We start from the raw sequence: 13,317 nt of genomic DNA on the forward strand, positions 1-13,317 counted from the left end.
ATGAGCAGTTTCACCGAGTGTTGTGTTCATATCAATCCTGATCGGAGCTGATGCATGTCTACGGCACAGCCATTCGCCCAGCTGTGAAAGCAGATTTTTTTTCCTTTCCTGTTGATGTTACTGCATGGGTCTAAGAATGTTTATCCCCAGTTGAAAAGGGACCAGCATCATTTGATGGCACAATAAGTTGCCCATACTGTATGTAATTAACTATGCCAAAAAGGTGCAAATCCCATTGGCTTTGTGTTGAGGGAAACCGTGTGATGCTAAGATCCATCCTACAAACGTATGTTGTCCCTGCACCACTGTCTGAGTCTGAAGTGAAGGAAGTAATTATCATCACTTCTTACAGTATGCTGTGCTGTGCCTGGTGCATCATGGGGCTCAGGTGCCATACAGTGTATATACACATACCGGTATGTACAAGCCGGAATTCAACAAAACAATCCTTTTCACATGAGTCGGCTGACTGAAATCATTGTTGTTTTATTGCAGGTCTTGGATCCTCTTTTTATTTACAAAAATAATTAGTTTGGAATCATGAAGTATATGGAGCGCAGCATACGAGGTAATGATTTTCATCCCAAATGGAAATATGGATTTAAAAAACAATCTCTCTGGCATCCTGTTTAAATAAGATTGAAGTATAAAACTGAAGGCCTCACAGGAGATGTTCACAACATTTAGTGAGTCAGTTTCCACGTATCATTTGCATCTGATTAACATAATCGCCTCTTCTTCAGCTTCTCTCAGTTGTTTTTTTTTCACTGGTGCTATCCGTTCTGGCAACATCTGATCTTCTTGATACTGCAATGAGGCGTTGAGGAGAAAATGAGGGAAACATGGCCTCTGTAATGAACTTGAGCTTGTTGTTTTACTGCAACAATATCTGCGCCGCTAAGGCCTGGTTTAAAGCAGACAGGAGAATCAGACTTAGAGATGGCGGAGGAAGAGTAAACAAGAGAGAGTGCAATTTGAGTTTGAAATAAATAGCCATATTTATTCATGATGACATCCGTGACACAATTCATATTCAACCAAGGCTGCCTGCATTTGGACTCGACTCTAAAACCCCTGTCGCTGGGCTGGTCTGGGCCCGTAATTGGCTGTTTTCATACACAGAGTGAAGCAGGCTGGGAGTGATCCAGACACAGCGGCTGAGAGGGGCAGGTTGGGGATTTTTCTGGCTTAGGCATGATTCACACAAGAACACAATAAAAACAATAACATTCATTACGCATTACAATAGGAATGATGCACAGAGACATACCTGAAGGGACTCAAAGGCGGATGTGTGAATGATGGACAAACAAAACAGAGTTGCGTGTTACATCCAACATCCCATCTCCCATCAGACACGCACACAATAAGAAGCAGACAGAGGCGGTCATCTCATCCATATACACAGACATGGATTTACACACTGACAGTAAAAAAACAACAACCAGTAAGCAGATTGGTTTATTTGTTATTCAGGCGTTTTTCATCTAATTGGACGAACTAAACATGAAAAAGTTGGATCATAAGACTTGAAGGGGTTCTAGTTGAGTGACCTCAGAGTTAACCGGCTGAAAGAGTTAGCTGTCAACCTGACTCTGATGGAGATTGTGAGGCAATTGATCAAAAACCGTGTGCAGGTTAATTATTTAAAGGTCCTATATCGTATAAAGCTATGTCATGTGTAGTGTGATCCATTCAAAGACGGCGCGTCACAGTAGTGTGGCAAGAATGTCCCATTTCTAAAAGTCCTTCAAGACGTGACCTTTGTTTTCTAGGCCCAACCTATGCTATGATTCACTGCATGCTGATAATGAAAGCAAACAAACAACACTGACAGAGAGCCTGAGGGTCACACCGTTAAATCTGAGTATTGGGTCTCAGCTCAGTTTACGAGCTGAAATCTAAGGATCTGAAAACCACAAGTTTTTCTAAAAAAAAAAAAAAGTTACATGTTGTTATGGTTGCTAGGCGACAGGAGCACAAATCCTCGATCTCATTTCATTACAGTCTTCATGGTCACCTTCGTCAATCATTTCTGAGAGGGACACCGAGTCCATTAAAACCACAAACGTATCTTCTCATGGATCAACACTTCAAAATGAAAGGAAAAGTCTAAAATATCGGACCAATAATTTGTCTTTTCCCACATTTGCATACAACTGCACAAGTCATGGATGTTTTTAACTTTTACATTCTTTAAAAGAAAAAAAATAATCTGGAACCTATTAACTCAGCTCTTCTGTCCTCTCCTCTGTCTCCTACTTCTCCTTCTCCTCTTTTTAAAACCCTTGTTAAAAAGTCTGTCTGTGTTTGAGATCTTCGACTCGCCTTCTCCCTCGACCCCGTCTGCCTACACTATGTCTCCATTATGAGACATAGCCTCACTGTGTTCCTCCTTTCTCTTACCACAAGCCTATTAGGGATTTCCCCTTTTATTTATTGATTAATACATCATCAAGTGCAGCTCCAGCCCCAGACCAGGGAACAACAGTGAGGTTCCCCTGCTGCAGCCTCCATCCCCACTGTCTGCACCACTTAAGATTCAGGACTTGCTTCGCTCGTTAAACAATGATTGCTATTATTCTTTTTTTTCCCTCTCTCTCTAGGCAGCATTGCTACTGAAAGAGTGGCTGTATTTTCACTGTAGCTTGCGTGGGAGTGAAAGAGAAAAACAAAAACTCTGAATCTGAATTGTTCAAATTAACAGCCTTGGAAGAAAAAAAAATCTGTGAACTTTGGGCGTGGACATATCTGCGGCTTAACCTGTTTCACAGGCAAATAAAAGGATTTTTAACCTCTTTTAATAATAAAGCACCTTGCTCCTTTTTATCAAAGGCGTAGCTCTGTGAAAGTGCTGGATGTAACATCAAAGCATGGAGTATTCCCCTAACCTACGAAATCAGTCTCACCACAAACAAGTAGGCACAGAGAATGGGATCAGTGTGGCTGCGGAGAGAGGGAGGAAGAGAAGGGAAGAGTGGAGAGGAGGCAAGAAGGGGAGAGGAGAGAGAAAAGAAAGTGGAGCTTTGTATGTGGAGCTTTGTGAGGCTTTATCCTCCCTCGCTGTCAGGCCACAGAACATCGAAGTGGAGGAGAGGAATTTGCATTCTCCAAATTACTCCCTGTCTTCCCCCTTCTCCTCGGCTCACATGCTGTCGGTCACGCACGTGCTCTCACACACGCGTGATCTTTTCCCTGCACAGTCCAACTGATTGGACGTGAAGCCGAAACAAACAGGGTGACACGAAAACGTGAATACATAAACGCAACGAGAATCGACCTCCAAGAAGAGCATGAATGAACAGCTAACTGACAGGCAGACTTCATGGTGGGATTGTTGTATTGCACTAGTGGGGACACTGGATGCTAGACTAGACATGGAAGCACAAATTACCAGTAAAAGTCTAAACCTGAACAATGCACAACAAAAGTTTTAAAAATATAAAGGACAAAAAAATTGTGAATATAAAACGATCATATTGCTCATCAAAAATGTTATTTCTCTATTTTTACATTTATTTATTTTTATTTATGTCGACATGCCAGTCTATTTATTTGATGCATTGAATCCATCACATCACTATCCAACTTCAGACTGAGGTAGGACCACCCATCCAATTAACTTGCAGAGAAATAAACAGCCAGAAATAACTACATAAATCAATGTATAAATTCCAAAATAAACTATTCATAAATAAGTTATTTGCTAAATAAATAATTGCACAACTGCATAAGTAAGTAAATGTAATAAAATGAACAAACATGTTTATTTTGCATTTATTTACAGTTGCACATGAACATTAAAGCAGAAGTAAGTGATATATTTGTGTTAATATAAGTCTTAAATAGTTATATCTTCCGACAGCAATCACTTACATAGAGTGTTTGGTCTGAATCACGGGTCTCCCAGTCCCTCTGCTCTGCTCTGAGTCGAGGAGAAAACATTTATCGTATCCTACAGTTTTTATCCAGTGAGGAGAGAGAACTGCATGCAGGGCTGTGTGTGCAGCCAAGGGACGCCGTGAATGTGGTGACGTAGGGACGAGGACTGTTATGGTGCGTTCAAGGAAACTCGTTTTTTTCCGACCTGTGAAGTCGTATCAGTTCGATCTGGTACATAGACTGTACAAAAAGACGTACTGGTACGATTTCACGGGTCGGAAGTTACGAGTGGCCGTTATAGTGACTTTCACCGGTAAAACAGGTCGGAAAAACACGAGTGGGTTGCCTGGAACGCTACAAAGTCGTAAGTTGTGACTTGAAGCTGTAATTTATGATTTCAAAAGCCTGCCTGGAACGCAGCATTAGCGAAAACGACCGGATCACTCACTTCTGCTTTAACATGAAAAAAAAATCGAAAATTAAATACGTTTCCTGTGTTAATTGCAAGTGATTCAAGTTGTTAGTATTCTATTCAATTCAGTTTTATGTAGAGCGCCAATTCATAATAAGTATTGTCTCAAGACTCTTTACAAGGTAATAAGTCTCAGGAAAAAACAAATGATTATATTTTTTTAGCATAACTAACAAAGTTACGCATAATCATTGATTAATCAGATTTTTATTGCTTTTATTATTAAATCTGTGAGACTGTTAAACTTGAGACAATAGCAGCACTTATTCCAACGTAAGATCCAGTTCTTTTGTCCATTTGTGTGATATACAGTATTTCACAACACAAACTACACACATGGAAAAATAAAATACTTACCCATCCCAGTAAATTCGCTCATACAGCACAGGAAGGGCAGGGCTCAAACTGCTGGAAAAAGGAGATGTCGTCATGACAACACAACACTTTCCATACAAGTCCCGCCTCTTTAAACTTCAAACCAGAAGCCCACATGTGTCTCTGCTTCTAAATGTGGAAAGGAAGGCAAGGCTGCAAGTGAGTGAGAGAGAGAGAGAGACAGAGGGGCTGGAGCAACAAGACTTTCTCCACAGCAGAGAAAAAAAGAGAAAGAGAGAAAGGAGGGAGACAGACGGGTCACAGGAGTCCACCAAGCGGCCAGAAACAACTCAGGGACACGGCCAAAAGAGGCGGGGAGCACTTTGTTATTGGAAAAGCTGACAAGAGAGCAAGGCAGCAGGGAGGGGAGACACAGAGAGAGGTGGCGGCCTGACTTTGAGTTGGTCAGTGAAGGCCTCATGCAGCTACTTAGCAGAAACTCAATCCCAGTTTTATCACAGTGACACACGACAACCCTGTTTGGAGCCCAGAGAGAGAGAGAGGGAAGTAGAGGAAGTTAATAACGAGGGGACAAGAGGAAGAGAAAGGAAAAGAGGAAACATGGTAAGTTTGTTTGGACTGCTCATTATGGTGTTGGTGTGGCTGCAGTGGGCGGGGAGGTGGGTTGAGCTTCGACCACTGCTACTTTATTCCTGTAAAAAAACAAAAAAACAGGAGCCTCTTCCTTTGCTTGTTTTTTTTAATGAAAGAATGTTTTATTTATTTATTTATGTATTGTCCCGATCTGTCCTCAGGAGTTTTAGGAAAGAAAAAAAAGTAAACACATTTTTACCGCTTACACGTGCAAAGCCCCTGAGAATGAAGCAGTTAACTGAATTTATTTGCTGTGAACCAAAAAGTTGTGAAGAAGAAATCAAGCTCAGGAACTTCTCTTTTCTTCTTCTCTCAGAAATGAAATAGCAGGAAAAGTGATTTCTCAGGCTCCACCGCTCTCTCTATTCACAGAGTTTGTGTATAGAGAGGAGAAGAGAGGGAGGATGGGTGGGTGGGCTGACCGCCACAACTTCCCCGTATCAGTCCCGGCAACACATTTGGTTTCAATTACTTTGTCCCTCTGGGAAACGCGCTGCTATAAATAAGTAACAAGAAGCCGAGTGTGGATGGGCTGCAGCCTACTGTTGGGGCTCAACAGAGTCTGACTCTGTTCAGGGTAGGAGGAGCCAGAGGCTGGCTCAGTTGTGGTGAAGGGGTGTGTTAGGTTTCAAGGAAGGTGGGGAGGTCTTCCGTATCTGTGTAGCACACAGGGCATAAGTAATTTCTTCTTTTTAAATCTACTAGGACAAGTTCGGGTTAAGGCTCAGGTCTGGATTGGAGTTTTTGGTCTTTTGGGACGAGTCCAACTAAGGACTAAGGCTGTTGTCTGAGAGTGTTTGAAACTAATACCTGAATTCCACTAAACAGCAAAACCAATTCACAAAATCCCTGAAACATTCAAGAAGAGAAGCCTAACTTCTCAAGTGTTAAATTTTGTCTACATAGAAAGAATCATAAGAAACTTGGTCCAATAGTGTCGTCGAAAAAGGGCAAAACATTTTTTATAAGATATATATTTATATATTTAGGTTCGACATACAAGCCTGGTCCAAATCAAGTATAGTTCAATCAAAGTGAGTGTGAAGTCAAGAGGAACGAGGATGTGGTCAGCTTACAAATGATTCCAGTAATGACTAGTATCCACCATGGAAGTAAAAGTACATTCACTCAACAGGAACTTGTCAAAGTTTGAAATGACTCCTGCAGCATATAATCTGTTGATTCATTTGTTCAGTTCAAAGTTCAGTAACTTTTTAAGTTTCACTGGAGTGAGCTTGTTTATATCCAGACAGAAAACCAATGAGCGCTGGCTTTTAAAAAATACCCTCAAAACTCAAAATTGCTGCCTCAGGATTTGCAAAGGTCTCATTATTCCAATTTTTTGGACTTAGATTTTCTGCAGACCTTCATGAACATGACGAGATGGAGGTCTGGCCTGAGTTGATTACACTTATTGAGATGCATCAGGTTTGCTTCCATCCTCTCTTGCTGGGGAAGGTCACAGACAAGAAATTTACTCATCACAACTTTTTAAGATGCCTCAATCTGCAGTGATTGAGAACTCATCTGAGAGCTAATTAGACAAAGACCTGTTGGTATTTAAATTGCAATTTAAAGTCTTAGATTTTACCCTTTTAATGATCTATAAGAAGAAACATTTGCAATTTCAACTATACACTTTGTAGTTTCCCCTTCCTCTCCCAGGCTTCTCTCTGGAGCTTTAAGGGTAAACATTTGGAGAAACCAAACCCTTTAAAGTTTCATGGTGAGTCCAGGTTGGTGGGGCTTTGTCACTACTTCTGTTGTGACATCACAAAGTTCCAGATATCCTGATGGCTGGTTTTAAGGCTCAGTTTATGAATACAGGCTAGGCTGTGTGCATTCCTCTGTGGAGTGAGGCTTTGATACTTTCACAGTATTAATATAGATCATAGACATGCTTTATAATCCAAAAAACATCTACCTTTATATGATATGTGACCTTTAAAGTTTCGTTTTAAAACAAAGTTACTTCTTCTATTTGAAGCTGACATAAATAGTGAAGCAGTGTATGGGTTGCATCATAAAATCACCACTCCATGCAACAGCACCTCTTGAAGTGGAAGTATTAGACCAGTGTTAGATAGAAGCACAGTGGTGACCTTTTTTTTTATCACAACTTCACCTGAAACAAGCTTGTGGATCATTAACATATTGATACATTAAAATTTATTCACAATCTGCTACAATGATTGGCTGCTAGTATTGCTGATTCTGCCTTATGCGGCACCTAAATCCAATGGTATGCAACCTTGATTCAGTCCTTGGATGTAGACAAGGTGTTGCAGTTCTCGCAATTTAATATATATTTTATGCTTTTTTAAACATATTATTCATAGTATTAGTTCTACTGAAACCAGAGTTCAGACAAGGATAGGAAAAACTTCTCAATTAGAATCAAAAGCAGACTGGAAGAGATAAACAAAGTCAGCGGCTAATGCTCTCTGCACTTATTCATACGTTGATTACATTTGTCGAAAGTGGCTCTCACCACCAGGAAACTCCTGAGTTGTTTCCCCTCCCACTGTGACACAGCCCACCTGCTCCAGGACATGCAGCAGCTGTCGCTCCACACAGTTATATTAGGAACAGTTACAGAGCTGCAGTTATGCCGCCGACTGCCCAACACCCCCACAGCCCGTCCATGACCTCGACTCTCTGTCTCTTGGTGTGTGCTTTTACTGTCGGCCTGCAGTTCTAGTGCTAACACACACATAGGCTCTGTTCAGACCTCATTAACGTCAACTTGGATCAACATGCGTTTCCACATACATATTGATTGCATTGTTTTTGGTCAATCCAACATATCAACGTGCTTGCGTGCACAGATAAATAGAGTCTCATGTCCATTTGAAATGGTCAAATGGAACCCTGTTGTGGTCATACTTCTCAGAAATGGTCCAATATATACTGACCTTTTCTTCTCATGACACTGACATCACCATAATTGTTCTTGACATGATGCTTGCACATTAACACTGTCACTGTGAGTATGTATGTAGCTAAACGAGCTGCTTCCATAACTGTGGATACTCAGCCTTATCATGATAGACAGTTGGATGAATTATTGATTTTTATATTTTCTAATGAACCTCAAAATAATGAGTGTTGGAGTGTTTTGACAGGACATCTCAGGCGTCTGCGGGCATACATTCAGTAATCAGTCTGCACCTCCTGGCTGTGACAGGAAACTTTGCCACAGATCTTTTCAGAGGAGAAAAAGTGTTTCTGTTTGCTGCAAATGCATGTGTTGGTCCATTCATGTAAAACGTGTAATATGTTAGGGTGTTTCTGACTTGGAGGTAAGTCAGTGGACTTCTTCTTCCTCATATATCCAATTTTTTTGTGTGGATTTGTGCTAATAGTTCAGCCAAGAACTGCCTGTGTTATGTGTGTGTGTGTGTGTGTACTTGTGTCTGGGTGTAGAACTGCGGGGGGATGGCAGCTGGCATCTTTTATTTATTTATTTTTCTTTGTGGGTTTCTAAATATTAAAAAAAGGCTTTGAAACCTGTTTCAAAGTTGTGGAGGTCCTTGGTTTTACAAAGACCGCACAGGTGGCAACTCAGCTTCAATTTGCTGCTGCTTTCATGTGGCTCTTTGTCGCTGGTGCAGGTCTGACCGTGGTCTATGACTGTGTGTCCCTGGTTGTGTTTCACTCGCTGAGCAACGCAGGACAACATTCCAACACAAGTGCAAATTTAGTTACAGAGTCTCTGAAAGCCAGTGCTGAAGAGTCTGTCTGTTGTTTGCCCACTGTGTCTGGAGGGTTTCTCCTCTCTAACACACACTTAGAAGCAGCAGTTTGGCACTTTAAACTCACACTCTTTCTCATCTGATCAACATTTTGTATCTCATCAGCAGCTCTGCTGCACGGGAGGGAGACACCAGTTGGCTCTGATGATAGCATTCCTAAGATTTTCTACAAACCATTTTATTATCATTACTGTAAAACATGTTTTAAAACTTTATAAAAAAACAAAACATGGTACTTTTGAGTGAGAGGGAGGGAGGAAAACAGACAAGGAAGAAAGAGAGAGAGGCACCACAGGAAAAGACAACACTAAAGCTGTGCTATACAATCTTAGCACATGTTTGACCCGCTTTTTGAGCTACACAACTCCTTGTAGTCCCATCATCTTCAGGCATCAGGCTCTCGTACAGTTAAAGCAGAGTCATGAGTCTATTCCCCGATGTCAGAGCATTTTTTCTCACCATGGCGACACAACGATGGAAAATATGGATGAACAAGGGGAGAGGTTTCTCACACAGGACAAGGTTTTCTGCCTCAGACTTTTCAAACAAAACAGTGTGAGAAACAGCTCCTGAGCTTCGGCTTCACATCGTAGAACATTTATTTGTTCAGTGTGAGACTGAATTAACCAACAAGTTTTCTGAGATTGTGCAGTATGTCCAGCTTAAGCCAACTGTCTGCTTTATTAGCTGAACAGGAAACAGTTGAAGTCTCTTGTGTTGTTGCACTAATACAAGCAAATCTTTGCACGTGTGTTAAGTCAGTCACTAAACTTTATGAACAGATTTCATCATTTCACTGATAATTCTACAAATGCAGTTATGGTTCAGTCTTTATTCATCAACATACGGGTCCTATCATGAAATAACTGCCCCAAGGTGTTGCAGAGATAGATGGCTGCATAGTGACGACTTCTTGCCTTAAAGAATACATCTTTTGGTTTAGTGTGCACAGTAAAACAAACCAAAACACAAACATTGTTGCTTCAGAGCAAAACTGAGGTTCTAATGGAGGAAATTTCCAGCTGGCTGTTTTTCAAGCTCAGATGTATGTAAAACACAGGAGCTGTGCTGTGTAATGTTGACGTGCACAGAGACAGAAGGCACAGTAGCTCCAAGGATAAGTGAGGGACATACTGTATTCCCTTGAGAAGTCTATGGTCCTTGGAATGAATGTTATAAGATATGCAGAAAACATTGTACAGCGCTACTTTTTGGTGTTTTTCACCTCTCTCAGTCATGGTGAACATCAAAGACATTGTGACTGCTACTAACCCATTATTTACTTTGTGCAGAGGGAAAATGACCTGTAGTTTCCATGCTTCAATTAGACCATTATCTCAGGTGGAAACTTCCTGGATAAGAGCTCAGCTTTATAATTGTTCCTCCAAAACCTTCTTTCCAAGAATGACCTCTACTGCTAGATATTAATTTTAAACATATAGAAAAATCTCACCCCAAGTCCTGCCCTCCCAAGTGCATCAGATGTTGTTATGAAGGCTGCTGGTTTAGAGTAATGGCTTCTTTTATTTCAGCTGCAGCACAGAGAATAATTAAACCCATAATAAATGTAACACAGAGACATTTAAAGATTTTACTTGCTGTGACATTTAACAAGTTCTGGCTAACAGTAGTTACCAAGGACATTAATTAATTATAACCACAGACTGTATGATTCTGACTCAGAGCACTGCAGTCACCAAGTGTTGGTCAGGATTAGAAATCACAAACATTTTCTCCAGGGTCGTGCACCTCTGAATATGTGCTAATGCCACTGTGAACAAGGACACTGATTGTCTTCAAAAAAGAGCTTTAAAGCAATATGTCTGCCCATTCACAGGACTGGATTTAAGAGCTGGCAGTGTGCCTTGTCTTTACTTGTACTTCAGCTTCCTGCAACAATATAACAACCCAAAGTCTGGATAATTGGGAGGAATGACGCACTGACTTTTTATTTTATTTTTATTTTTTTTATAAAATTTTTGTGCTAAAAGATTAGCAGAACCACTTTGTGGAACGTCAACAAACACCAGAGGAGTGAACCTGTCTTGAGCTGGAACGTGGTGGTAGATCTGTAACAAGCTCTGTCTCTGTCTTAAAGAAACAACTGGATAAAACCAAGGAACCTTGAAAACTCACTAATTATTAACATCATCGTTTTTAGGGGCTGCCGGACTCACTCTGTCTTTGACTCCTCTTTAGGGGACTAAATAACGAGCTGATCACTAACACTTTGGGACACTCCTCAGGACGTTCTCCCTGTGCTGTTCTTTTTTTCTTTTAGGGCTAGCACAATACAAGATGGCATATATTGCTCAATTGTATACATTTACCTTTCATGATGCATTGTGGGATACCATACCACACAAACGGCACTACATATGAGATGGTCTGGCTCACGTAGAATTTTCACTTCAGCAGCTTCAACAGCTGGGCCTGGCCTTACAGTTGTGTTGCAAGGCATAGCTCTCCCCTGGTTACCTTGATGTTTGTGGTTTTAAGGCACTTGGCCTTACACTGCTATTAAACTGAGAGTTTTGATGGGCCTTTGTTTTGGTTTCAAAGTTGAAACTGTGCGGTTCTAACTTGTAACTTTTAGCTGTGCTGTGCTACATTTCCAACCTTCACTGCTTCCCTGAAGGAGCGTGATCGCTCTTCTTCTCAGTAACAGTTTGTCCTTGATTGCTGTATACATCATCATAGTTTTCCAGACAATTCCCTCACCTCTGTTCGATAAGTTAGAAGTTTTTGGTTTGTTTTTCAAATATATCCTTCATTCGACGTAGCCGGTTTAAATCTGAGCCATGATGACAGTCAATGTAACAACTGTGATCTTTTCAGGGCATTTATTTTACAGATAAAGTCTTTCTCTCATGCAGCTTTTCTATTATTTTCACCGCCCTCCCGCATACAAATAGATGGTAAAGCTGCCAGGGGGGCTGGAGAGGGGAAAATGAGAGGCAGATGAGTCTGAGAAGAGGGAGGTGAAAAGAGGAAGCAAAGTGAGGTGATGGAGGAGAGGAGAGGAGAGGAGAGGAGAGGAGAGGAGAGGAGAGGAGAGGAGAGGAGAGGAGAGGAGAGGAGAGGAGAGGAGAGGAGAGGAGAGGAGAGGAGAGGAGGATTTGCTGAGTGAGTGATAATTTGGGGATTAGACTTTGGAGCAAGAATTGGGCGTAGCCAAGCTAACGTCTCCCCGTATCGGTTTGGCACCGTGCTGCAAAGTCATTTCCATGTTTGTGGTCATTTCGCTGCAGGGTAAATTTCACCTTAATCCTCGAAAGCATCAGAGCAGCAGAGCGATTTGATAAAGAAGAGGTACAGAGAGGCTGGAATTTCATCAACTGTACAGTGTGTTTGTGTATGTGTGTGTTATTTCTTTTATTTACCATTTAATGAGGTGCAACTGGACACCTGGGGCTTCATCCATCACAGTCCTCTTAGTATTTATTTTCTATTGACGTGTGATACACCCATCCATAGCCACCAGGCAGGTCAATTAAGAGGGAAAGGTCTTCCTTCCTGTGACGGCCTGGCAGAGCCCTGCTGTCATTTCACATCATTTACAGCTTCCTCAGACCTCGGCCAAACCCAGAGACAACAATAATTAGACTCCACAGTCCAATCAGTGTTTCTGCTTTAAAATGCACCAACAGAGAAGACATTTATCAGTGCAGAAACTTTTTTTTTTCTCCCATCCTCACTTCAGTTCAGCCTTTAACTGAGTCACTAAACTGTTGAAAGTGTGTCATTTGTTTTATTTTCTCAGAATTAGCTTCTTTATTACCTGGCTAATTGTGCTCGCAGGGTTATGTGATTGCAGTGGCACATCAATCATGTATTTAACACAACAAAATACCCCTGAAATCTCTCTAAGTGCCCCCCCACCACCGCCCTTATCCTCAGCATTGCTCGTAATGAAAGCAAACATTGTGGAGGTTTAGACGTCTGCAATCAACTCTCTCCTTTTTTCCTTTCACCACAAAACCGTTAGTCATGACACAACAAATAATAGTAGGTGGAAAGCTGCGGTTCGCTGCTGACACCCAGATGAATGTGCATTTGATGGAAATAAGCTTGTTCTGCTGCTTTCAATCTACTAATTGATGGTGTTGCTCACATTGTGAAAACACAGTCGGGCTTCACAGTCCAAGTTCGTGGAGTGTAATTTATTAGTCAACAGATTTTGTTCAGAGATCATATAAAACTGCTCAAACAAACTAACTTTGCGCAACTGAAATTTGG

The 13,317-nt window shown here is 41.2% G+C and overlaps 1 protein-coding gene across 1 annotated transcript in view; it reads left to right on the top strand.

The window, feature by feature from the left end:
• The first annotated feature begins 4,981 nt into the window (after positions 1-4,981).
• Positions 4,982-13,317, top strand: part of sgcd (sarcoglycan, delta (dystrophin-associated glycoprotein)) — a 172,669-nt gene continuing 164,333 nt past the window's right edge. Inside the window, exon 1 of the mRNA XM_083986303.1 lies at positions 4,982-5,293. Coding sequence (XP_083842429.1) covers positions 5,291-5,293 — 3 coding nt within the window. The 5' untranslated portion in view covers positions 4,982-5,290. The remainder of the gene's footprint in view (positions 5,294-13,317) is intronic.

This window comes from Trachurus trachurus, assembly GCF_905171665.1.
Source record: "Trachurus trachurus genome assembly, chromosome: 14".
Classification (NCBI taxonomy): Eukaryota; Metazoa; Chordata; class Actinopteri; order Carangiformes; family Carangidae; genus Trachurus; species Trachurus trachurus.